This window comes from Coturnix japonica, chromosome 13 (assembly GCF_054131305.1).
Source record: "Coturnix japonica strain WE chromosome 13, WE-NBRP24, whole genome shotgun sequence".
Taxonomy (NCBI): domain Eukaryota; kingdom Metazoa; phylum Chordata; class Aves; order Galliformes; family Phasianidae; genus Coturnix; species Coturnix japonica.
Window position 1 is genome coordinate 10959748 of NC_140675.1, and position 27171 is coordinate 10986918.

A 27171-nucleotide genomic window follows, 5' to 3' on the forward strand; every position below is an offset into this window, starting at 1 on the left:
CCGATATTTTCCTTTCCCGGGGAAATTGCCTGTCAGAGATGGCTTCTCGGTAACTTAGTTGAGCCGCTAAGAGCAGGCGGCACGCGTAGCACAGCGCGGCTCTGCGGGCACCGGCTCCGTGCTTGGCCGCAGGGGGACGGGACGAGGACGGCGGGCACCGCATCCCCCCGGGGAGCAGCCCCAGCCGCACCGGTACCCGCTCGCCCTCCAGGCAAAGTTGCACGCCCCGCTCTACCAGCCCCAAACAACGGCTGTCCCTGCAGCCCCGCTGCCCCGCGGTTCTGCCGGTTCTCCCCTCCCGGTTCTGCCCCGGTCCCGCATCGCGGTGCGGTGGCACTCACCGAGCGTAGGGCAGGCAGCGGCGGGCCGGGATCCTCCCGCTCAGCCGGCCGTTCCGCCGTGTGCTGATAGCACAGGACCCGAGGGCTCACACACACACGCACACACACACACTCACTCTCGCTCTCATACACACGCACCCGGACACACGCACCAGCAGCGCTGCGCTCCTGGCGCCCGCTCCGCGCACGGCGGCACCCGCGTCCCTCTGCGCTGACACGCACACACGGAGCCCTGCACACGCACGGAGCACACGCAGCCCTCCTTCAGTCCGTCCTGCAAGCTGCAACACCCCCACCTCCCCCCCGCACACTTCTGCGTTGTTGCACACCACCCTGCGTGCAGACCCCTCTGCAGACTCCTCATCCATCACATGCACTCCCAGCACTCACGCAGGTTTGTAGATCCGCTGCACTTATACAGACACTCTACACGCATACTATGCACCCTAACCTTGTCACACTTCCATACATGCACCTTTCTACACGTACCTCACAACCCTCTTTGCACGTACAACCTCTGCACACACGTATTACCCCTGCCTGCACACCTCCTCCCTTTGCACTTCCCAATAACACTCCCCCTGCTCATGCAAGCACTGCTCACCCTTTGCACTCCCTCTTCGCACCCACACACACGCATCCTTTGCACCCCCTTTTGCACGGACATTCCCATGTCCTCTGCTGGGATTGCTGGCTGGGTCTGAGCTGTGCCAGGCTGTCCTGGGCCATGCCGAGCCAAGCAATGCCATGCCGAGCCAAGCAATGCCATGCCGTGCTAACTTATGCCGAACCGAACCGAGCAGTGCCAGCCTCCCCTCCCTCCTGGCTCCCGGTGCCCGGGCCGTGGTGCTGAATGGACAGCTCCTCCGAAGGGTCGGGGCGGGCGTGGACCGTCTCCCCTGGGACCTTCTCCTCTCCCGTGTGCTCCCTGACCTTCAGAACAAGGCAGCGATGCACACAGGCACTTTTGCACCTACTTCTAGCATGAGACCAAATCCACGCTCCTTTTGCGCCCTCTCACAGAAGCCAACAGCCTGTGGTTAACGCCGTATCATGTCTTGGTGGGAAAGCACTTGAGCAAGGAGCGCTCAGGAAGAAACACAGCTTTGTGTCTTTTTCTTTCCTATGTTCCATAGGAAATATCACCTGACAAAGTTTAAAGGCTAAGTTGGGGAACAAAGTTTGGTTGTTAAATGAAGCTTTAGACTTGGGGGTTAATCAGATGATGCCAGTGAATCACTGAAGAAAATGTTTGACAAGAGGAACCAATACTTCTGCCTAAGGAGTTTATTTTATATTTTCTTTCATTACTTTCTCTGAGAGAGGACGAGGTAACAAACACAGGCCGAGTGGAGGTTGTTTGTCACTGAGTGGTGAATGCCCTTGATTTCAGTGGGAAATTCTCCATCCATTTTAGTCTATTTATATGAATGAAGAAAGTAAATATTTTTGGTCAGCCTGACGTGAAGTGAAAGAAAGATCAGCAGTGGAACAACATTGGGTGGGGGAATGTGATCAGCATATAAAGCTCTTCTGCATTAGAATGCGTTTGCTTTAGGCATGTGACTGTTTATTCCCTTATAGTTTTTTGTATGTGTATTTATAGATCTTCAGAGACAAACAACTTCTATAAACTAATTACAGCGTGTTGCCCAGAGCACAAGGTACACATTATTCTATGCAGTGAATTGTCCAGATACTCACATGGATACCAAAAATCAGCTGCAATTTCACAGCTGCTCCACAACCAAATTGATCTACTGCAAACAGGCAACAATAGAGGCCAGGTTGAAGCTAGCAATTGGAAACCTCCATGCACCCAATTCCTTGCCAGCCACTGCCCAGCCTTCTAAAGCAGACTTGTCATTACATGCAGAAAACAACAGAATGAAGGTGTTTAAGTCAACAGATTTAGAAGGGTATTAACAGATTGCAAGAGAGGAGAGCAAAGAAAGGTACTGGGACTCTTTAAACATCTTTTGTTAAGGTTATTGCTTTGCAATTGATCAATCTAATAAATGCAGGTAACATTACTGTTCTTTTTCCTCATGCACTTTATTTGTAACCTGCATGATTTACTGCTAAGGAACCTCTAGGCTAGATTACTGAGTTAATCAGTGGTTCAATATAATTAGGATAAATCTGCTTTTGCATCCATTGGCACAGCTCACAAGTGCCAAGTCATCGCTAACAGCAAATCACAAATCTATATGCTGTATACAGAAGTTAGAGAGGACAAGGTCATTAATTATAACAGGTTCATTGACTACAAGAAGTTCAAAGTCACTAGGTAGCTTAAGATGGGGAATCTCCAGCAAAACCAAAATGCCATAATCTTTTCACACTGGTTCCCTTCTTACAGAATGGCTTGGAGTAAAAGCTAAAGGAAGCCCACTGGAAACAGAAGCCATCCTTCAACAGCAAGGGCAACGGACTGGACTCTGTACAGCAGAGTGCAATCAGAAATAACCCACTGGTCTCACCAGAGTTACAGCTGTGAAGATCTGACCTGAGAGGAGGAGTGAGTCAGCCACTCTGGGGCTTTGCCAGAATCTCAGAAAAACTCACAGCAGCTCCCAGTCCTGGCACGTCTGCCCAAACCTGCTCTGCTCACTCCACGTCACAGTCCCAGAGTGGGGTAAATTTAGCATAGCTGTCTCAGCACAAACCTCCCTGCTTCCACTGCAGCATGAGCAGGATCTGTGCTGATATGTTCTGACTGTGCCAGACCCAAGAAATGGTGCGTATTAGAGAAATCCTGAGGCTTTTCCAGCTTGTACTGGTGATCAGATGGTCCGGCTCCTCGTGAGTGTGAAAATGGAGAAATTCCACAGCAGCTCATGTGCCTTCCTCGTGTAAATCTTTCTCCCTGCTGAGTACAGGGAGGGTGTTTGGGCAGCTGGACTTTGAGAAAAGACAGTGAGCTGGGAAATGCTAGTGCCAGTGAAATCAATTCCATTTCGTTTTACTGGAAGGAGCTGGTCGGATTGCTCATGAAAAGCACTGGATCAAACCCAGAGTGATGCATCTCTGCCACTTGCTCCTCCCATCTCTTTGGCACAGAGTTGGGAGCACTATGTGGAAGGGAGCCCTTACACCTGCTCGTGCTGCCTACACTCCTTGCTGCCATCCATGGGTCACTGTGACTCCTGTGCATTTCTAATGCTTGATGTTCATGTTAATGATGCTGAAACCTGTCTCTCTGTCTCTTTTACCATCAGGACAAAGCAGCAGTGTCACTGTTTGCTACCGTATATTAGACAAAAAAGTGTCCATCCTCCTCTGGCACACTTTCTTCCAACAGGAAAACTCCCCACATCCCCAGCACTGTCAGTTTGCACTGAATCACAGAATTTTGGGGACATGTGAGCCGAGATTGCCGCTCCCTCTGCTGGTGGCTGCTCTGAACCAGTGGCAAAGCTGCTCCAGCATCAGTTTTGGTGGGCACACACTTTTCAGGCACCGTGGCCCAGGTCCTCAGCATCGCTCTGACGTGGAGTTCACTGGTGTCAGCACGTTGACGTGGGTGTAGAGGCAGGAAAAGATGAGAGGCACCAAGACAAGGCACAAAAGATGTCAAGTGCACTTCAGAATATTTGAAACTACAATTGCAAAACAAATAAGAACAACTGGGAATTGATGTTTATTGTTTGTAATTACTCTAAGGAGAGAGAAAACCTTTATTCTCTCATTGTTCTTCCCCCCTCAATCAAAGAATGAAATGTTTAAGCTATTTCTAGGGTCCTTTTGAGGATTTTAAATGAGGAATGTGTGCATTTTTTCTGCCTGGGAATATTCACTGCTGTCTGTTTTCATAAACAGATACGTGCCAACTTCTTTATCTTTTGTCCTTGTTATTGGAAGCCTCTTAGATTGAGTGCTTCAGAAATGTAGTGGCTGAAATGGAAAGATAATTTTGTACAGAAGAATTTGTCTGATATGATGTGCGCTCACTCAGGAACAATGAAACACCATTTTGGCATAAGTGTGATTGAAAATCCATCTTTCTGATATCTTTGCTTTTGATTCATACAGAAGGACAAGCAAGAAGCAAACTGGGGAGTACAGGGCTGAATGTACCCCCGATGGGACCCTGTTTAAAATAAAACCCTGTCTCATTAAAAGGAGAGTCAATGAATGGAGATGAGATTCGTGAGGTGCTGCACAGGTTGCCCAGAGCAGTGGTGGTGCCCTATCTCTGCAGACACCCAAGGTGAGGGGATGGGATGGGATCTGAGCACTGTTGGAGCTGTGGGTGTCCCTGTGCATTGCAGCGAGTGGGACCAGATGGCCTTTAGGGGTCCCTTCCAGCTCAAACGATTCTGTGATTCTACGTACTGCACAGCAAAATGGTTTTTATGGGAGATCAGTGCCGTGAATCCCTAGTTCATAGCCCAAGGAATTTTCTCCTTGCTCACATTTTTTGTTGAGGTCTTTTTCTTTTGCTCAGAAAAGACAACATCAATCCTTATGAAAAATTAGGATCAGCCTGAAAGCAAAACCCAAATTAAGCAGATTTGGCTAATTGTGGAAATCTGCTGATCTGATCAGGTTTGTGAATCTCCATTTCAGCCTGTTTTGGTCAAAGCAGTTTGCCAGTGCAGCTGCTGAGAGGATGGGCAGATAAAAACTATACCAGAGCAGAGGCTGCTGAGACAGTCTGTCCTTACACCTGAATGCTGCCAGAGCTGCACAAAAGCACTGCTTTCCCAGTGCTCAGTAGCTGGGTACAACAAGATAAGAAAGAGCTCTTTACGTGACAGAGCTTTCTTGGCCCCATCAGCTGATTGCCAGCTGGGGGAAGTCTGACAAAGGCTTTAAATTTGCCACAGTTTGCCTTTCTCAGCTGCAGCTGCTTACAGAAGCTGTGGAGAAAAGCATGGGGGCAGGAAGGAAAGGCACTGAGAAAAGCACTCGTAGGGCCCACAGCTGCCAGCAGAGCAGGTAAAGGTTTTAGAGAACACGATAGCAGGGAGCTTGTCTGTCTGAACACAGGGATTCACTCTTGGCTGGTGTGGCTGGGATTAGGTTTCAGGGAGATTTAGAGCTTGAGCACTTTTGAAACATGGGCTTGGCCATCTGGTGGTGCCCCTGAAAATAAGCTTTCCTCTACTTTGTGTTCATAGCTAGGAAGCTCTTAGGATTCCTACTGTGTGGGTTCAGAGGGAGATGAGCTGGGAAGTGGGGAGAGGTGACATCGTGGCTCTGAATCCTCTCCAGCAATCTGCTCTAACATTCTGACAAGGTAAGAAAAATATCCGTGAGCTTCTATTTATCTTGGGCAGCCTTTTTAGAGGAATATCACTACTAGAGTCATACAAAATCAGTCAGAGGCTCTGAGCATTGGTTAAGCTCTGTCAGGATCAGCTGCATACTCTTTTTTTTTCTCTCTAGTAATAATGCATAGCCTTTCATTGTGCAGTGACTCATCTGGAACGACTTGGGCAATTCACTGCTCCCTCACCACCACTGACCACGTTTGTCTCTCTGATTCCAGTGCGTGCTCGCAGCACAAAGTGACTTCAGGAAATGAATTATGACAGTAGATAGAGTTTAGTGCAGAGGCTGAGGTCGGGAGGTGAAATAGCTGCACCTCAGTCTCACTCCCATTCTGCAAAACCAGCAAGCTCATGTGCAATAAATCACACAGCAATCGCTAAACCTTGCTTAGGAGAGGTGGCTTATCAAGGAGGGGGAAGAATGAAGGGATGCTTATGGCTCTTTGGCCGTTGTTTAGGATGAAGCAAGATGTAAAGAAGTTAGAGAAATAGTGATTAGCAGCTGAGACAACAGCAGTGATACTTACATACAGGTGAATGGAAGACTCATTAGCTCAGCTCATTAAGACAAGGGGCTGGCTTGTCTGTACAACCTGGGCTGTGTTGCAGATCATAGGAGGGTTCAGTGTGGAGTTTGTTACTGTATTAAGGCAGATTCTCACATGTCACAGAAAGTCCCAGCCAAGCTAAGACATAAGCTACATGGCTAGGCCGTGAGCTGCAGAGTGAGAGCACTTGGCTGGAGGCAAAAGCACCTGGTTGATCCCTTTTCCTCCCTGCTCTTTTCCCACCACATGCCTTGGTTTTCTCACGTCTATAAGGGTGTTACGACACATCCTTCTCTTTCTAGTTTGAATCCCTACAGTTGCAAAGTGCTCTATGAGACCCAGCCAGGCAACACAGGTTGAGGTGCAGCAGGGAAAGCCATCTAATCTCTGTTGGCTCTTGTGCTCTGGGGGAGTCAGAGTTTTGGCTGGCTCTATTCTTGCAGCTTGAAGGCGTAACATGATAGATTGCATTCAGCTCTAGCAAGAGGGTCTTGAAGAGACTGCAGAACAGGAAGGTCAGCAAATTCATAAGTAGGGTTAATTTCTGTCACCCTTTTCTCATGCAGTGGGGTTATGCAATAACACATCTGTCAAGTAAAGCAATACCATCATCTTCCTATACTTTAACCTCTATAGCAGATCCCTGCTTCCAGGAAATAAACTCTTTGCAGCCTGAATTTAATGTCTGCAGCTTGATACCTGCTGCTATGTGTGCAAGATCAGAGCTGAGATACTCTCCTGTCTGAGCTGGCTCTGTATGGAGGTGGTGTGTGAGTTAGTGACTTCATGAAGCTCCTTTTAAATGCAGTACAAGAAACATTTCTCTGTTTTCCTGTGGTCTGGCCTTGCACAGTGCCTTGGAGTTCTCCCAGTTAGAACAGAGCTGCTATTCCTCCTTTCTTCTTGTTCTATTTATTTGTTATGAACTCTTCAGGAAAACCGAATGCTTGTTCTGTGTGTTGCCCAGCCCTTCTGGCACGCATCTATGATTCCTGAGCATTCAAGGAGTTTGACAGCCCACATGTTGAATAAGCACTCTCTTAGGTAAGGGCTCAGAGATGTGAAGAAGAAAGTCGTGGCTTGTAATTCTGCTCTTAGTAGCGGCTGTACGTGTGGCAGTACTGGGAGAACTGATGCCTTGGGGAGGTAAGAAGTGCTGTAGATGTGGGCTGGTCATTGAGCTGCACCACTGAACAACTGCATTGAATCAGTGGCAAGGAGCAACACTCCACACAGCTCTGCCCTCCTTCAGGGGATGCTCATGGAAGCACTGAAACTGCAGGAAACTTATCTGTCAGCTAAACAGTTTTCAAGGACCCTTCTGCCTCTCTTCACCAGGGCTGCCCTCCAGCCATGGCTGCATAGCTAAACCACCAAAGTTGTTTTTTGTATAAACATGGGCATTAAGTCAGAAAGCAAATGGGAAGGAGATGCAACCTGCATGGCATTTTCCCTTTTCATTCTTTCCTAGGCATCTTTCTCGCTGTATTGGCACTCTGCCTCATCCTGGAGCAGGACCCAGTGTCTAATATTTGTGTGTCCTTTGCTAAGGTTGACAGAGACAGCGTCACTCAGCCTGATGTGTCCAGGCTGCTGCCCTGCTGATTCGATGTGACTGTCACTGACGTGGGAGCCTTTGGCTCACCAGCCCATGAGGAAATCACTGGTGCTGCCGCCAGGGTACGTGACGATTGCCAACAGTGTCAGCAGCACTGAGGAGTGCTCGCTAATTGTGCACCATCAGATGCTCCACAGGAGATCTGCAGCCCTGAGATGCTGCCAGAAGAGCCCTTGGCCCTGAGAGTTCTGGTGGAGCTCAAGCACGAGGGATTATGAGCCTGTTTTCCCTCCTGTTGATCTGGGGACAGGCCAGAGCAGTTCACTGAGCTCTGCAAATCCAGACCAAATGAGGAACATAAGTGGGAATGGGAGAGCTCATCTACGGGGTCACAGCCTCTCCTGACTTTGCCTGCTGAGGGGCATCTCTCCCTGGTGGCCCTCCCTGGTTGCTGTGAGCAGTAAGGGCAGCAGCTTCTGCTTTGTAAGCAGAACCAATAAGACAGTCCCCATCCCCTCCTGCAGTAACTTCTCTCTCTGGAAGCATACAAACCTGTGCTGCTTGGCCGCAACAAAAGTACTGAGCTTGGACTTTATACTGGGCTCCAAGTTAAGATGTGGGAGGAGGACGAGCAGGTTCTCTCCTATCAGCTCAATCCCAGCACGCAGTGCCTTTGTGTGGTGCTGATGTATCAACCCCCTCCTGAGAGTTTAACTGATTATCCTCATGGTGTAGCTTTGTTTTTTTTTTTCCCTGGAGTTTTTCCTTAAGGGGTAGATGAGGGTGAAGGAACTGGAGAACATTTCCCCCAACCAGCCAGCCCTGCAGCTTTCCTCGCAGAGATGCTCTGTAGCTCCCTAGAACCACATTGCTCCAAAAACCCCTTTGCCCTTGGGACTGTTTTGACTGGAGGAGGCAGCAGATAAAAGCCCTGCAGTAGTGCTGTGGATGTGTCAGGAGAGACCGGTCTTGCTCAGTGTGGATGGTAACACAGTGAGAGCTGCTGCCGGCACCAGCTATTGGGAAGGTGCTTGCAGATATGGCACAATCCCCACTGCTGCCTGATTTGGTTTGGCATCTCTTGATTTGTTTGTACTTGAAATATTTTTGCTCTGTTTGTCCCAGGTCCTTTGTGCTGCTTCTAGGGAGAGAAATGAAATTGTGGTGTATTACTGCAGCGGTGGCTGTAAATGGGTTTTGCAGCTATGTAGGTACAAAGTATTAGCCTCATAAATTGTTTCATCACTTTTCCTCTGTGAAAAATGATCTGTCTATCAACCCCCAAACAGGCATGAATAAAAAGAACAATTTCCTTCAACTGCAGTTCAGCATTATCAGAAGTATGACACAGAGATCCCAACAGGACTATTTTTACCTGTATTTGTCTCTGTCTTACTGAAGGGATGGCTGTAGGAGTGAAGTGTGTAGAGCCCTTGAGCAGCATCACAACTACAATTTAAAGCAGATCCTGGCAACCATTTTGCCTCAGTGGTGATGGATTTATTCCAAAGGAAGTCTCACCATCTCCAAGCTCTCCCAAATTGCCACTAAGACAGTTGTCATTCCCAGATGGTAATTTCTGCTCTCTTTGGCGGGGAGAGGTACTGGTTGGGACTATTTTGAGTTCCCATTGCATCGTGAGAACAGGCTCAGTTCCAGTTGGTGTTTTTTTATGGTCTGGAAGAAAATTATGAACTCTTCAGCAGCCTCATAAATGTCAGCTTTGTGGCATCCTGTGTTGTGGTTGGCTATGTGGTCACCTCTTCTTTGTAAGTCCTTGAGACTATAAATAGAGGAAAAAGTTGGGAAGGGCCAATTTAAGCACTGGAGAGTGCATCTATGGCCTTTGGTGATCCCATTCAAAGACAAGGATGGGTCAGGGCTGCTTTGTTACCAAGTGTCACTGTCCTGAAGTAAGGGACTGGCAAGGCTGGACTGTCTGTGTTATTGCTTGCCATCAGGAATGTGGTCTGTCTTCTGAGAAACAAAGGAGAGATTTGGGGGCAGCTGTAATTGCATTTTTGGAGTGAGTTCCTGTTCAGATTTAACACTGTGACATTATGCTTTCAGTGAGTGCAATTAAAACAGTAAAAATAACATCATCTTTGCACGCAGTGGCTTGGTCAAGAAAACAGAGTAATTCCCTCTTCTAGGAAGAGGGAACAGTAAAAAGAACAGGGTGTAAGGCAGAAGTGGACTGTATTGAAAGGCAAAGAGGAGAAAATGAAAGTAGGCAGGGCAAGGGGGAAAATCAGAACATCTACAGGAAAAGTTGCAGTTTGTTCATTGTGAGCTCACAGGTTTCTGGATACTGGCTTCTGAAGATGTTCTTTTGTTTTTGGAGTCCAGCTGCATCTCTGTTGCGTGCTGAGAGGCCCATGTTCCTTCTAGTGTCCTGATGAGCTTTACCCTTTTCTGACCCAATACACCACTCCCAGGATCTGTCTCACAAGGCTGGGGTTGGCAGGACACAGGCTGAGCAAACATCCCTATGGAACGTATCTTCTGGAAATATCTTGCAAGTTGCATCTTATCACTTTGGCCTACGTAGTTAGGACTTCATTAGCCCTCAGAGCAAAAGGACAGTGTTTTCCCAGAGCAGAGTAAACCAACCCCCAACCTGTGTTCTCCTGCCCCAGGCACTCTATGTTGTTCATACTGCATGCCTATAGGTTTGCAGGGAATAAATAACTCAATTGATCTGCCCAGTAAGGGATGTTTCAGCAGGGATTTCCTTGTTGGATTTTATTGGCAAATACAGTGATATTTCAACCCTGCTCCTGCAGCGAAGCTGCCCCTTTGCATTGATAACATCCATACTCATTGCATCCCTTGCCATGGGGCTAGCTGAGGAATAGCTCTAATTTGCCTCCTACTCTTGGGCAAATGCAATTTCTAGGGCAGTATTAAAATATCCAGGCTATTCAAGGCAGATTTCAATGTGCAGCAATGATCTGTCAGTCTCTCTAACAGCGAAGATAAGAGTATTGTGCACTTTAGGGCACAGGGGCAGGGCTTCAATGATCTGGGCTACAGCTAACAGCATGGCTGGGTGCTGCTATAGTGCTGTGGCATGCAACGGCTGTAACCATCATTTCTACTGCATGGAGATATGCTGCAGCTCTCTGGCTGGTGGTGGCATGGGGTGGGTGGGGATGTGGAAGATGTGGCTCCCAGCTGGACCAGGAACTTAAGGGGGGGGTTGCTGGTGGGACTATCCCAACTCCCTTTGCTAGTAAAGGCCTCTTTTGATGATTTCCACCGAAGAAATGTCAATATCATTGAGAATCTGCAGCTTGGTGATGGATGAAAGCTGTTTTTGCCGATGTTTGTACTGCAGGATTTTGTTTTCATCAATGAAAATGTGGAAATAGTCGTGGTCAGAATAGATTTCAACCTGAAAGAGAGACTGTGTTACATTCATGAGGTGGATACATCCTCCCCAGACCTCACTGCTGTCACATTGGTGAGCACTCAGATCAAGCAATGTGCACCCAAATCCTCCCCCAGCTGACACATGCACTGGTCATTTCTTTGGGCAAAGGAAAAGAATAATAGAATTTTTAGTTTTGTAATTGCAGAAACTGGTGACAATGCAAAGCTTGAAACTGATGACAAATGCACCAGGGATTACTGCTGGAGCTGTGGGTGTCTGCACCAGAGCTGGCTATAAATCATCAGCAAAATAGTGGGTACAAAAGAAATACTGACAGGAGGCAGATTCAGAAAGGGGACCTCACTTGGTACATTACTGGCTGGAAAGGTGAAGGCAGATCCTTGAGGGCCACCCTGATATTGGCTGGGATGTTCCTACCCCATCCAAGTATGTCCATGGGGTGACCCAGGGCTACCTGGAACGGTTCCTTGGCTTCGAAGGGGAAGGTTTTGTTCACCTCCTCCTTCCCCCAGTGGTTGGCAAGGAAGGAGTTGCAGACAATTCTGGAGCTGGCGAAGCGGGGGTTAAAGTGGAAAGCGATCTGATCTCCGGGATGACTGAGGAAATTAATTTCAAACCTATAACAGTGAGAGAAAGGGATGCAGAGGGCCATGGAGCAGTACTGCTGTCCTAGGGGAGCTGCGAGCATAGCTGTACTCACATGCTGGTGCTGGAGCTGGTTTCACCCTTGACCACGACGCTCCAGCCAGGACACATCCCCTCTGGGTACAGAGCCTCGAACTGCAGCCCAGAGGTGATGGCAAAGCAGGGCACAGGGGGGATTAGCACATCAGAACCCATTCCCAGCCATTGCTCCATATCTCTGATCTTCTTCCCCTCTACCCCCTTTGCACATACCCTCTGCTCCAGCCTATTTCTCACTCCTAATTAAGCTCTGAGCCTCAAGATCTTCCCTTCCTCTCAGGATTTTCTTTTCTATTTGTCACCCAGCTCTTTACAGAAGGCCTCAGAGCAGAAACCCTACCTGGCATGAACCCACCTGTTTATTCTCCCTGCCTGGACAATGCAAAAATCTGTGGAAACCTCAGCAGAAAACTTTGTGATGCTTTGAAGCAGCACGTGAAAGGCAGGGAATGACAGAGGAGCAGGGTAATGTGACATCCAGCCCATCCCCATCAGTGTTACATTGATGACTTCCCAAGATCTGTCTGATCCCATCCCACCAGCTTCCTCCCCACCCCCCCGAATCTTCAATGTTAAATGTGCATAGAACGAGCTAGAAAATATTCCTTGTTGAATAATTCATAGTTTTATTAAATAACTCATCTTAATAAGAAGGGCTTGCCATTTCATCTCACTTTTCTTAGCACTCCTTATGATCTTGCATTTCTGGGCATTGCCCTCTTCTAAACTCACTGGAAAAAATCTCCCCAGCTTTGGCAGCTCCTTTCTGGGCTCTCTCTTCCCATGGCTCAGAGCTTTCACACCCCTCCCCTTTCTCTGTCTCCATTTCCAGTGCATTTTTGGGTTGTGCAGGTTAAGCACATCCCCAGCACTTACCCGCAGTGCCATCCTGCTCTCCTGCTCAGTGCCACGGGGTGTGAGTGTGCAGCCACAGAGAGCAAGGGTGGGGGGGGTTCTATATAGGGCTGTCAGGCAGGGATTAGTGGAGGCAGCAGGCTGAGGTCACTTTTTAGTGCTGGGTGATGGGGAGCAGCAAATCCTGTTCCCCAGACAGGGTCAGCCCACTCATCCACTGAGCATCCTGAGCTGTGATGTGGTGGAGGCAGGGTGGGAGCAACAGGGCACAAAGCAAGAATGAGGGGGGGGGGGGTCCCAAAGCTGGAGGAGATAACAGCAGCCCTGTCTGCTGCAAAGTCTGTACCAGCGTTTTCTTTTTTATGTTTTCCTTTTATTTTATTTTATTTATTTGCACCCCAGAGCTCCAGGCTGAAAGGAGCTGATGGCAGCTCTGTCCCAGCCTGTGTGGGGCCAGCAGGTTTGGGATGCCACTGTGCTGAGCTCAGAGATGTTCCCTTCCCTGCTGAAAACAAAGTAGGGATCTGGGAGTGGGATGACAGAGCTTTTGTCGGATATTTCCTGGTGTGGAAAGGCACCAAGAAGCAGGCTGTGATGAAATGAATGCTGATAGATACTAGAGACGGGAGTTTGCATCAGCATGTGTTAGTGTATGGTTGGGCAAAGCTGTGCCAGGGAAGAGAAGGGTTGCTGTGCACCCATTTTCACAGGGTCAGTGCACTGAAAGCATGTCCTTTCCACCCCTTCTAGCCTGGGAGGCTGTGGTTCTCCCTGGATGGTCCTACAGGAATCCCTGGCTTTTGTGGTTGAAACTCCTTGTGTTATCAGCCATGTTGCTGATGTTATTTAATCTGTTTGCTTTGTTTCCAGCAGATAAGCAGAATGAGAGCTGCTATCCCAGGCCCCGGTGCCCTTGGCAGATAACTTAAAACTCAGTCCAACAGGCATCTAAGCCAAGAGCCTCTCCTGGGGCTGAAAAACCAAGTCTCAGGCTGTTTTGCCCCTTTGGTCTCCTGCAAAAGTAAAGTGCTAGTGGTGAGGAAATGTGCTGGGAGCACTGGACTTCAGCTGGCAGCACTGGGAAGTGCTGAGGGACATGGCATGGTGTCACAGTGGGGATGGGTTGGATTTGGATTTGGCAATCTTAGAGTTCTTTTCCAACCATAATGATTCTATTTTATGATTCAGTGAAGGTGGTGAGGAGGCAGGGGATGCTATGCAGAGAGGCAGCAGCAAAGCAAATACCAGCTCCTTTCTGTGCCCAATGCCCACCTCACCCCTCCAGCTCAAGTCAAAGCTTTGGTTTTGTCTTTTGAAACCAAGCACTGCCCACAGATCTGCAGCTGTCCTGGCAGGGTGATGTCCCAGCTGAGCACTGTGACAGCTCCCACTGCAGCTGCCACCAGCAGCAGCATTAAGTGCTGAGCTCACTGCCCTGCTGCTCACAGTGATGCTTGGCCAAGCAGTGCTGGAGTTGTGGCTTTCTGCAGGGCTGCCCTGCAGGAGAACAAAAAGCAGAAGAAATATTTTTGGAGATATGGGTGAACTCTTGACGATGGAGAGGGTTCTAATGCTCTGCTTTCAGGGGTAGCAACTTTGGAGATGCTCAGTGCTCCCTGAAATTCAGTTTGAGTCCTTTTGGTGAGAGCAAACACAGCAAATGATGCCCAAATAGGGGCTGGTTGTACAGGTGTGCCTTGTTTGCCTTCTGCCTGTTGTGCCATTCCTGGGAGCCATCATCACCTCTGCTTAGCAAGGGGGAAGGGAGTGGGAACACGTCTAAAGTCAGCTGTTGGAGGTGGGCGGTTGGCTCTCAGTGGCATCACTTTTCCCAGGCACACTGACTGCGTGCTGCTGGGTTACGGCAAAGAAAAACATGGCACAGAAAGTGAGCTGATGGTCTGACAGCTTGGTTAGCTGCAGGGGCTCTTCGTTAGCGTGACACTGTGGTGATTATCAAATCTCTTATTAGCAGACCCGCTCACGCATTTGTCAGCCATTTGGTTGTACAACAGGCAGTGTTTGCACCTATCCCTAAGCCGTTACAATCCTTGTCCTGCTCTCGGTCATTTGTCCCCAGGCCCTTCTCCTGCTGTTCATGGAGTGACAGAAGTGCTCAGCGAGGAGCCCGGCGCTGTGCTTCCCACGGGGATTTTCACACAAATCTCCCCCGTGAGAAACCGATTGCGTGTCTGCAAGTGCAGTTATCTCCATTAGTCTGTAGAGGTCTCCAAAAGCACAGGATGCACTTTCAGGACCTGAGTGCATTCCTTGCCTCTAAGTTCAATACACCGATATCCTCTGTTCACACAGACTGCGCTGCAGATGATGCTTTGGTTTCTGATACCTGCTTGGATTTTACTGTGAGCTCCTGTAGGACTGTGGTGTCCATCCCACGGTTAACTATTGTGTGGCCCTATGTCCTATTAACATCCAACCCTATGTGTACTCATGCATATATATATACACACATATATATATATATAGCAGCTGGGAAACCTCAGTGATACGCACCTACTGGTGGCTCACAGATCAGCCCACATGCCCCAATATACACCAACAAGGCATTGGACTGGTGCATGCAGGGCTGCTCTGGTACGTAGTGCTGGGTTGCAGCCAGAGTCGTGCTCCTCTGTCCCATTGCTGCTCAGGGATGGGGAAAGTTGGGAGCCAACCTTAGTAATACCCTTGAGGTTATTAGCACAGGGAGCCTCGAGGCCTGAAGCCTTAAGGAACAAGCGTCAGTTAACCTAGGAGTTGTGTATTTTTTGGTATGAGTGGATGCGGGAGGCCAGGTGTGGCCATATTTGCTCCACCAAATAGGTAGCATCTCATGTCTCCTTTTTCATTTCTTATTCTGTCCAATGAGCCAGTAGCCGTTTCTGGGCTGGGGTTGTGTCCTCCCTGTGCTAGCAGCCGTGTGGTTGGGGATAACTGTGCTCTGAGCATCTCCACCCTATTGCCTGCTTTACAGCCTCTGCTATCGCGATGCTTCTGCTCTCTCTACATTGTAATTTGTAGGACCTGCCAGAAGAGGGCTGGAGACTCCGGGCAGATCCCTGAGACGGATGATAACCGTCAGACAAACAGTGCACGAGTCTGATGCCAGCGCAGCCTGATGCAACACCTCTGTGCCTCTGCTCCAGGATGTGCTGTGCTCTGCAGCCCGTACCTCTCCTTGCAGCTCCTTAAACAGACCGCTGTCTCTCTGAAAGCGCCCTGCAGAGTGAGCTCAGCCTGCAAGAATCACAAGGAAAGAAAAACTTCACACCCTGCAAGGTGACAAGAGACACGGGAAAGCTCACACCCACCGGCACACGCTGCCTGTGCCCGGCCCTGTGAAGTGTCAGCTCCAGCACCAACCCTAACGAGCTGCTGAGGTGTTGGGTCCCACCCTGTGTCTGTTTATCTGTGCCTTGTAGTAGCAGTGTGTCCCACGGTCCTCTTGTCTGGGGAAGGGATGTGGTGCTCCTCCAGCGTGGCTGCAGCTCTTGATTATGAGCTTCTGTTTGCAGGCATGTGAGTGATGGCACAAATCTCTGCCTCTCTGTGCATGGCAGTGCCACTCCTCACTGTGCCATGCACTGTGGGAGTGCAGCTGAGGCCAAGGCCTCCTGCTCCCTCCTCGGGACTTCCCTCTTCCCTTTGAGGAGTGGGGATGAAAGGCGGCACGGTGGAAGCATGAAGCTCGCCTGGTTTATTTTACTTATAACTGGCGTCTGCTTGAAAGGAAGCCAGCCCTATCAGCTCCAGCACCGCCAGGTTAAATGAGTAAATGAAAGAGGAGTTTTGCGTATGATCTGGAGCTCGAGTTTGCTCTTATATGGGCATCCCACCAGGCACTGCTTGCTGGTACCTTCCTGCTTGTGGTGGGGGATGCTGAGGATTCAGCAGTGAGCCAGGGATCTGTCTATGTGACAAGCAGGAGGCACAGAGGGTGGATAAGCTCAGGCTGCAGCCACCTCCATTCCCCTGGCCCAGGCTGGCTGCATACTGTGGCCCTGCAGGGCATGGCTGTTCTGTCAGAAAGCAAGGCTTGGTGTGGGGTGTTGTTTACCACCCGGGGTTCCTTGAACCAATATTTGATCATCTGTAAGTATTCGTCCTGCTGTGTTTGCTGGAATCTGATTTATCCCTTCCAAACTCCCCAGGGAGACACCTGCCTCCCTCTCCCCAGGATGGATGGGGAGGAGCAGAGCTGGTGCAGGGCCCCTGTGGTTCCCCATGTCAGAGTGTGGGTGCTGTGTGTGGCCCCCATGGGTTCTCTGACTCATGGCTAAAGCAATGACAGAGCTCTGGGATGGAGAGGGTAGAAATGTGAGCCCTCCCTGCTTCGCTCCAATCTGGCTGCGGGGAATTTCTGCTTCCTTGGGATGGAGTCAGGTTTGACAAAGCCCCTTCCATCCCCTGCAGCCTCATCAAAAAGTATTGCCAATCCAGAAGCACTTCCCAGGTGAGATGAGGCTTTGAGGGCCAGGTTTCCTTGGTCTAAGTAGCTCTGTTTTGGTGCTGAGTGATTTACTGCCCTAAAATGCTGGGGGAGGAGGCACAACAGTGGAGGGGCTGCAGCTTGGCTGCAGGCTTTCACTCCCACAAGTAACAGCATGAAGGCCTCTTGCTAATGCTCCCCCTGCAAGCCCCATGCCAGCTCCTTGGACAAGGACCCGCGTGGCAACAGGCCTGAGCACGGCACAGGCAGCCACGTTCTATGTATCATCAAAGGCTGCATTCCTCCCCGGGAGCAGCGCGTGGGATGGAGCCGCAGTCGTGTGCCTGCAGCTGCTGCTGGGGAGGAGGCAGAGGAGGGGAAAGCCTGGAGCTGGGTGGAAGGAGGGAGCTGACCTGTGTGGTTTGTGTATAACATCAGACACAGGTGCATCTATTGAACGAGAGCTCTTGGCAGGTTCCATGTGGATGGTTTGGGTGTGGGGGTGTTGGGATATATGGAGCCCATCAGCTCTTTGCAAGGGTTGTTGGCATACAGAATCACAATGATATGCTGGGATCACACAGGCATTCCCATCCTCACATTTGAAACCTTGACAACAACTTTCTGAGAGGCAGCATCCATCCCAGTGCCTGGAGTGATGGGGGGAATGATACATGGAAGATGAATGCACAGAAGTGCATTTTTGGCTTTGCAGGCCCTTCTGAAGGCAATCAATACCTGCAAGACTCCAGACATATCTGCCTGTCCACCAAGACAGCAAACCCTGAGCTTGGAGTCTTGGTCCTCCCCACGTGAGCTGTGACCTCCGCTGCATGGGGCTGGCACTGTGCTTATACAGCAAACTGTGAGGCAGCTGGGAGGAGGATGCAGCTTTCTGCTATTTTGGAGAGCAGGGAGGAAGAGGAAGGGCTGCTGACAAAGACCGAAACTCAAAAAATGACGATGGTGACAAAAATCCTTCTCCCATTTGGGGAACCAAGTATATTTGTTTCCTGATGTGATCAGGATAGCTCAAACAGAGAGGCACATTCACGTCATTGACTTGCAACATCTCAGGTTGGGTGGGTTTTGGGCATGGAGCAAAGCCAACCAGTCCCACTCCCTCCTGACCCACACAGGGGCTGGGGAACCTCTTCAGTAAAATACCTAAACCCTAAGCCTTAATTCTTTCTCTCCTCTCCCCCAGTAGCCTTTAGCTGTGCCACCATGCAGGGCTTCCCTCTAGCTCTGTTTGTTGTTGCTTATCCTGCTGCCCACCCCAGCCCCCTCAGGAGCTCTGCTTCCCTCTGCCCCTTCCTGCAGAGAGACTCCCTCACTCTGCTCCAGCTCCTCATCTGCAGACAGCAAAGTTGTTCTTCTTGAGATGAACAATAAGACAGTCAGTGCCCCAGGGAGCCTGTGGTCAAGGCAAGGAGATGCCATGTCATTTGGTTTCTTCTTTATTTTCATATTGGCTTTTATAGCTGCAGATGGGCTCCCAGTGCCTTGGGTGGAGGCTGCTGATTCAGTCCCTCTCTATTTCTGGTGTTGGGCTTATATATAATTTATTCCTATGTAGTTACAGTTATATAGCTGTGCAGAGCATGAGAATTTCAGTGGGGACGTGAGGGGTGGTTTATGAGTGAACCATTAGTGTGTGTGAGATTTCAGTGACAAGAAGAGTTGTAAACTGGTAACAAGGGCACAGTGCTGGGAGATGCCTCATGCCCTGTGAAGGGGTTCATCCAGGGAAGGCTGAGGCTCACCGCAGACCTACCCACATCCTGACTGCAATGTCCCAGCTCATAGAGCTGAGCTGCAGAGGGGGGCTGAAGGTCCATCTGCTTGGAGCTCAGGAGAAGGAAAGGTTTGGGAGCTGAGGATGTACATGCAGATCTTCCTTGTGCTGCACTCAGCTGCACTCCCACCAAAGCTGATAGTGAGCTTCCCAACCTGATGTAGGGATGAGGCAAACAGGGAGATGTCCATCAGCCATGGCCAGGGCATAGCTCCAATGGATGGGATGGAAGAGTGGCAGCAGGATTCCACCCTCAATCTCCACAAGCAATCTGGGATAGCTCTGATCTGCCTGAGCACTTTATCGATCCTACTTTATACTCAGTGCAGAATGTAGCCTGGGGAGAGGTTACCAGACCATGACTCTGCTCCTCACACCCTCTGCATTCCCTCCTCTTTCAGATCTGGCTGCTGAGAGGAATCCTACTTTGTTTTTCTGTTGTTTTTTTTTTTTTCTTTCTTTTTTTTTTTTTTTTCCTTTTCTGGAGTTTTTACCAAACTCTGAAACATCTGGAACAGCTCATGGAGCTGGAGAGGATTGTAACGCTGAGAGTGGAAATAGGGTCATGGAAACGGAGGCACCCTGTTGGATTAATGCTCGAGAGCAACACTTGGGAAGGCTTCAGGTCAAAGCCTCACCCCCTCCCTCACAAAAGGAAAAGAGTTGGAAAAATTTTGGTGAGACCTTGGGAGATTGTCCTGCCTGCCTCCAGGTCCTGCTTATGGGGTCTGTGCCTGGGGGATGTTTCTGGACCCATTGTGCCCAGCGCCCATTGGCACCCATTGTCTTTGTGCATGGACGTGGCACTCTGCTGTTTAGGTCTCCGAGCTCCGACATTTTCTCTTATGTGGCAAAATGGCAGGAGGTCGAGAAAGAAGTCAGAATCTGAAAAGGGCAATAGGGCCCCTGGGGTTATTTAGAGCCTGCCAGCTTGACATCCATCAAGGCTGACATACTGAGAGAGCTTTGAGAGAAAGCAATGTGAAGTTAATTAAAGGAAGGGTGTGACTGATGCCAGTCCCAGCAGATGATGAAAATAGATCTCTGCTAAATTCTTCATTTCTGCAGGGCTAGGATTTGGGCTGATAAAGATGATACTGTCAGTGCAACTGGCCTGGTTGCATGGTTTGATTTGGTGTCTGGCTGTGGTACAGATGGAGCCGAAGTGGAGCCTACCACTTACATTGATACACAGATTGATAAACACCGGTGATGTAAAACCACCACAGCATGCTGATGGGAGGCCAAGTATGGCTGCCTGTGGGCTACAAAATGCTGCTGCCAGGGGGAAATGTGGTCACACAGCTACTTTTCCAGCAGGGCTGTACAGAAACTGGCTCTTGAGCCTCCCCATCTCTACCTGTTTGGTGGAAAAAATTAAACCCTTTAGGTCATATTTGTAAATGGCTGTTAGAGGGTAAGCCAGCTTGCTGCAAGCCAAAAAGTGCTGTTCTTTTTTTGTACAACCACAGAGAGTTCTACACCTAGGAGTGAAAAGGGAAGATATATTTATAGAATGGGACAACCTCAAAATGAATCTAAAACTGTGAAAGCTATGGCAGAACTGTGAGTTTTGGCCTTATTTTAGTGGGACAATCCCTAAAACGATTTCTGTGTTCCCCTAAAGAGAAGCCAGGTTCCTGGAGTGCCCATGTGTGTGGCTGCAAAGCACTGCAACAGCTCCATGCACACTGCTGGACTTTGCTGTGGCAGTGGGTTCATCTGATGGGTTTAAATGGAAACCTGGACACCCTGCTCCTCTGCCATGAAACCTAAAACTCTGCAGGGCATTGCCACCTGCCAGCCCACAGCAGGACGAGAAGGGAGCCCCGCTGATGGCCTCAGGCTTTTCCCATCCAGGCGAGAAAACAAGCTGTGAATAAAGTAAACATGTCACTGAAGTATTTTCCCTTTCAGATGGGTTGATTTTTTTCTGGGCTCTAAGAAAGGACACGAGGAAGCTGCCTGCAAACAGAGTGCACCAACCCTGCCTTCACAAATGTCTGAATAACGTTTATTGTTGCAGTACAAGTTATTCCACAACACACTAAAAAATGACTGTAAAAAAAATGGTATCTCTGGGCTCTACCACATGTGATGCCCTCATGTTTCCTGCTATCTTACTCAGCTCTGAGCCCCAGCAGTCATTTTCAGTGCCAGTGCTGAGCCAGGCTGTTCCTGGGCCAAACCTTTGCAGATCTGGTCATATTGCAAGTCCATATGTGTGACCTGAATCACACTCCGCAGATGCTTGTGTGATTCCACCATATAAATATGGGTGCCATTCACTGTGCCCCTTGCTAAGCCCACAGACGGGTCATTGTTTGTGTAGGTCCTCCTCAATGTGCCTTTGTTATTGTACTCTCTCACATTTCCTGCATTTGAACCCCTTATCACAGCCTTGCCCCAGGAATATGTGCTCAGGAGGGTGCGTTTTATGGGCTGATAAGCTTCTATACCAGCAGCTTTATTGACGGGATGTCTGGAATCAAGAGGTGGGGATCCTGCACTTGGATGGGGGCAGGGAGTTGAGAAGCTTTGTGCCCACTTTCCCCTGGGATGGATCCCCATCCATCTCCCTTCCCTCACCTCAGCCTCAGCAGTCCTCACTGCAGCCCTCAAACCTCTGCTGAGCTCTTCTCTTGGCAGCAGTTTGCATTGGATTTTTGTTGGTTTTTTTTAAGCATTATTTTAGAAATAGGACGTGGCCAATAATGCCTTCGCCAGGTGCTCACTCCCTCTACGCTTTTGCTTGGAGCGTGCCTTTGTGTGCGTGTGTGCGTACAAGCGACCAACAATGATTAAAGAACTTTAATAGTCCCATGACTGAGCTATAATAGGAAAAACCTGCATCCTTCCTGCCAGCTCCTAGTATAAGGAGAACAGATCCCAGTGAGAACCCTGCCCACGCTCCTTGCTCCCACAGCCATATTTGAGGGGTTTCTGACCTTCTTTATCCCCAGATCACTCAAGATCAGGCTGGACGGGGCTCTGAGCACCTGATGGAGCTGTGGGTATCCCTGTTTGTGTCAGAGGAGTGGGACCAGATTGACTTTAAGGGTCCTTTCCAACTCAAAACCTCCAGAGGAGATTCCCCCAGGTGCTGGATGGACATGGCTGTGCTGACCCAGCCCTCTAGGATGCATGGCAGTCCCAGATCTGGCAATGCTGATGATTCCCAGTGTATTGGGCCAACAAACACAAACTTCAACCTCCACCAGCAGCCGACATTGCTGCACGCACTTGTGTACGTGCAAGGTTGTATCATAACAGCTTCTTAAGCTATGAAGCTTTTGAAGTTATAGCCAAGGTTTGTTTTTACATGTGTATCGAGACACACCCCTTGTTGGGGTGTTTACAAGATGCTCTTCTGTTCATGGGGGCTCACCTCACCTTTTGAAGCAGGGAGCATCTCAGTGCTCAGCAGGGCTGGTATGAAGGTGGGCTCCTGGGAGCTCAACCCAGTGTGAGGAGGGAAGGCAAATGACAGCAGCCTTGGAGGGGTTCCAGCTCTCTGCTCAGCTGAGGCCCATGGTGGGGCAACCAGTGTGATGTGGAGGAGCAGAGGCAGACCAGGTGGACATTCTCTAGAAGAAACAGGGGAAACTTTAAAACCATGGAGCAAGTCATGCCATTATTCACCCCTATGTCTGTACTGTTGTATGGAGGGACTCACAATATCCCAGAGAACAGCAGATTTGCCATGGGGACCCTCTATTTCTGGGCTAGTTTTGTGTGACCTCCAGCAACGACTCCATCAGGGACTTATAGGGTGGCTTATCCCATGTTCACTGCTGAGTTCATGCAGGGCAGCAGCTTACAGGCACCCCATTGGCTGCTCATTTTCCCACACCCCACATTTCCCCACATCATCCCATATTTATTTGACGTAAATATCCCAGCTGAAAGGCTGAGGCTGGGCAAACAGCAATGGGAACAACCACCAGCCACAAGGACTGGGCAGCACATCCCGGCCCCATGTGGGATGGAAGCTGAGTGGTTACACTCAGCCTCTTCCATACTGCTGTTCCAGTCACAGCTTGCATGGGCTTCCTTGCGGACATCTGGCAGCTGGGCTGTGCAAGCAGCAGGAATGTAACGAGCTGTGCAGATGAGAGGTGCTGCGCTCAGGTTGCAGCCCGTGGGGCAGGGAGGCAGTGTTTTGTTTATAAACACAGGCGGGATGATTAAGATAAGAAGGGGATGGTAATTAAATTAAATTAAGGCTCTGGAAGTCGTTAGATGAGCCTGAAAGCTTTGCCAGTCACTTTAATTCTTATCTCTGCAAAACAGGGGCTCTCTGTGGAAGAGCAGCAGAGGGTGACGGGGGACTGTGGGGAGCTTCCATCAGCTCACTGGAGATACACAGTTGTACCCCAATAGGGGATGTGACTGAGATGGGTGAAAGGAAAGCAGCAGAGAATTGGGAGAGGCAGGGAAAGGTGCACAGCCTCTTCTCCTGCCTGTGCCAGAGCTTCAGTGTGGAGCCAAGGCACAGTAGGACAGAGGAGCTGAATTCCACCGGGATGCAGCACGCAGCAGGACACCCACGTGTGTGCAGGCTGAGGCAACAAATGTAGGTTAAAATGGGTTAGGAAGAAAGTTTTGGATGTGTTCAGATCTCTGGCTCAGAGATTTCAGTTCTACCTGTGCCAGCTCAGAGCAAAGGATGCAGCAACACCCACAGCCACCAAGTGTGCCTGCAGGGCATGGCACAGCATGGCACGCCTGGCTGCACAGCTGGGACAGCACTCCTCTACTGGGGCTGTGGTTTGCACACACTGGCACAGGGTGCCCAGAGAGACACCCAAGGTCAGGTTGGCTGGAGCTCTGAGCACCTGATGGAGATGTGGGTGTCCCTGTTCATGCAGGGGAGCTGGACCAGATGGCCTTTAAGGGTCCCTTCCAATTCAAACGATTCTATGATTCTATTTACATGCGTATATGAATGCCTATCACCATATTGAGGAGACAGTACCAACAACCTGTGCAGTAATTGTGGCCTGGATGGATCAGGTGACCACAATACGGGATCCCTTGGCTGGATCCTTGGAGAGGGGGAGAGACCCTTTCCTGTAGGATAGGTCTTACAGGGATACTGAGAGCAGGTAAATGGGTACTATACCTTTCTAAGGATGGTCCCCAAGGGGAAGCTGATCCCTGTAGCACCATTTGGGGTGCTGGGGGATGTTGTGGGGGTTTTCCTCCCATTGATATCCCCAGCTAGTCTCCCATTCCCTTATTCTCCTCTTCAAAGCACTCAGCATCGTTAATCTCTTAGGGGTATTAATTCTGGGCAGAGCTGCCCCCCTGCTCCCAGCACACACAGCCCTGCACACTAACAGCTATTCGCTGTGCTGTCATGGCTGTTAAGGCTACAAAAGCTGCAGTAATGTGAGCTTCTGGGGCCGTTGTCCAGAGAGGCCCAGGCACTCTGGGCTCTTTTGAAGGCAGGAATTTGGCTGAGCGTGACCAAGTTTGTCCTGGAGATGGCCCTGCTCCCTGCAAGGTCAGGGACATGTGGCCAGGGATGTGCAGGGGACACTGTTGTGCACAAAGGGGCTTAAGCCCAGCATAAGCCAATACAATTGGCAAGTGCAATTATTCCAACCCATTACAATTGCTCTCTCTTTGCAGACTGTTCTGTACAGTGAAGGAGAGGTCTTATGCAGTGGCTGGCATGGGCAAATCTAAAGGGGACATAAGGGGGATTAGGATAGCATCCCTGTGCATCACTCACCAGAACGTGGGGTCTGCTCTGGTCACCTATGGGGGGTGGCTAATGGCAGGACATGATGCAAGAGGTGCTGGCAGGGCCCCAGTTTCCAGAGCCCTATTGCCTTGTCCCAAGCCCACGTTTCTGATGCTGTGTTGGGCCACGTGTCCCATAGGGACGGAGCCCAGCTGTTGCTGTGAGCACTGCCTACTGGCAACACTCCAGCCTGGATTTCAAAGCACTGACGGCTCTCTCCTGAGATCTGAGGTGGCTCGGTGGGATCGGGGCAGCTTTGTAATTTGAAACAGTGGGGTTAGCTGGGAATGTGCTGCTGGTCCTGGCCATACAAGGGAAGAGGATCCCACTATGTCCCTGCATTCCCATCCTGTCCCTGCACAGCACAGCACAAGGAGCCTGCAGCACCAACAAGGTGCTCTGGCACCCAGGGATGCCACCAGCATCCACTGCTGCCTGGGGTCATTGGCCAGAGGTGCAGCAGCATATGGGCATGGGGTTGGGGTTGGGGTTGGGGCTGGGATTGGATTTCTCTCCCTCTTGTTTTCCACTATGGGCTGAAACTCTATGCTGGGGCAGGCGACTCTCGGGGGAATTTGCGACAGCAGATGGTGGGGAAGAAAGAAAAGGATGAAGTGCTGCCTGCAGGCATGGGAACACAACACCTTGGAAGGGAAAGAGGACTGAGCAGCCACTGGTGACCAGCCTGACATGCTCTTAGTGTCACAAATGCACAGAACTGTTCTGCTTTCCCTGTGTGCACACACAGGCAAGCAGCAGTCCTGCTCTGGATGCATTTTTCCTCTCTTTTCCTTCTCTCTCCCCATCCCCCTAAAACAAAGATGTTTCCCCAGATGCACTGGTCGCCATCCAACAGATCCTTTTGTCTTGTCTCTTTTAATTGTTTTCTTTTTCTTTGGACATGTTTGCTGTCCTCCCGAGGCTCAGCACTGTCTGTCTCATTGTGATGGAGGAACTGACTGTGCCAAACCCCTCTTAGGGGTGACATGAGACCCTGCCTACAGCAAAGGTGCTGAAAGCTGAATGGATGGCTGTAGGGCTGCTCATGAGTTACAGCAGCTCCCTTGTTCCAGGCAAGTGCCCCAGAAGAAATGTTCCTGCTGTGATGTCCCTTCTGGTCTGCATGGCCGTGGCTCAGAACTGGTTATATACCCGAGTCCTGATGGTCCCAGCAACCCTACAAAAGAGCCCTTGTGTGCTCAGATATGGACCCATCTCCTCCAGCTGCCTTGAGCTGATCTAGGGAAAGCAACCCGCTCTCCCTCTAGGCCTGCCCTCACTTAACACTGCAAGAGGAAATTTCTCCCGAGTTCCAGGGATTGCAGGACATTTTTGATGAGAGGGAGATACGGAAAGCAAACCTGACCTTTTCAACCATAGAATGGCTGCTTCCCCACAAATCTGTGTCGCAAAAAAATGCTGGGTTTTATTTTGCTTCCCAATGCAGCACTGAAAACAAACAACCAAACCTCAGGCTTTGCTACAAAGCACAATTGTCTCTCCAGACCAACTCTTATATGTTTCTATCCGGTCCTGCCTCCTTGTGCTGCTCCCCTCCTCTCCGCAGGCACGAGCAGTGTGGTGGGATCAGCCTGGGAAGCTGCACTGTTCCCACCAAACACCTTGGCTAGCTGTGGAGTCCTTTTATTGCCGGGATGTCATTCACACTGTGCTTGTTTAACACACATACCAGCTGCCTCTTTTCATGCTACTGCTCTGAGAACGGAGATTCACAAGGACTGAGCTCATCTGAAGTTCACAGGAAGATGGGCTTGGATGGGGACGTGGGATGTAAATCCCCTTGAACACTGCATATATTTGCATCTGCATCTGAATTTGCATCCTCTTTCTCATCGCAGGATTCCCCCATCGCGGTGCATTGGAGAAATGCAATGCATCATTCATGGGTTGAGCATGGGATTTTTTTCTCACTGCTGTTGACTGGTTTACTTTGCATTGATTTCTAGGATCTTACAATGACCGGGCAAGGACTTCTTCAGTCAAACAAAGTGACTGCTCCTGGGCTGAACCTGCAGAACCCAGAGTATCTCCATCTCCTCGGGCAGCCCCAACATGGCACACGCATGGAACAAGCCCCTCCTCAGCCACTGTGACTGTTTTCCCACTTTAGGACATAACAGAAGATCCTTTCAACAACATTTCCTTTGAAAAATAATCCATCTAACTCTGTTTTTGGAAAGTGCTCCATGCTCTGCACAGGAAGAAGTTAATTACTGTCCAGGGGGTGAGGGCGTGTGTTCTCAAATGTTTTAAATGTTTAATTTTCTTGAAAGAAAAACCATCTCTGATCTCTGTTGGATCCTCTCCCTGTTTATACAGAGCTTTTCTATTAGCAGGGCCAACAGTACATCCCTGACTGCCACGTCCGTGTCCTTTCCTTCTTCCCTCAAAACAGGAACCCCTCCCGAGGGGTGTGTGTCCCACCTCTCCCTTCACCTCTCTGGGGACCAGTAACAGGCTGCTCCCTCCCCCATCCACACCACAAACTGGGGGAAACTCGCTCTGGCCA

The 27171-nt window shown here is 49.9% G+C and overlaps 1 protein-coding gene and 1 long non-coding RNA gene across 4 annotated transcripts; one reads left to right on the forward strand and one right to left on the reverse strand.

Moving 5' to 3' along the window:
* The first annotated feature begins 5073 nt into the window (after nt 1-5073).
* LOC107320800 (uncharacterized) lies at nt 5074-26948 on the forward strand. Of its 2 annotated transcripts, none has more exons than XR_014934055.1 (3): nt 5074-5285; nt 5468-5586; nt 26609-26948. It is a non-coding gene; the product is annotated as an uncharacterized LOC107320800 (long non-coding RNA). The 2 variants fall into 2 exon arrangements; XR_001558375.3 differs by lacking the exon at nt 26609-26948 and adding an exon at nt 15684-16458.
* Nucleotides 8358-12767, reverse strand: GRIFIN (galectin-related inter-fiber protein). 2 transcript variants are annotated; one of them, XM_085514639.1, is made up of 4 exons: nt 12684-12767; nt 11824-11903; nt 11467-11740; nt 8358-11123 (listed from the first exon to the last, which is right to left on the reverse strand). In XM_085514639.1, exons 1-4 carry the CDS (start codon nt 12693-12695, stop codon nt 10959-10961), a joined length of 531 nt encoding a protein of 176 aa, XP_085370765.1. In that variant the 5' UTR covers nt 12696-12767; the 3' UTR covers nt 8358-10958. The 2 variants fall into 2 exon arrangements, with proteins under 2 accessions (XP_085370765.1, XP_015732503.1); XM_015877017.2 differs by having other exon boundaries at nt 8371-11123; nt 11578-11740.
* Nucleotides 26949-27171: the final 223 nt, after the last annotated feature.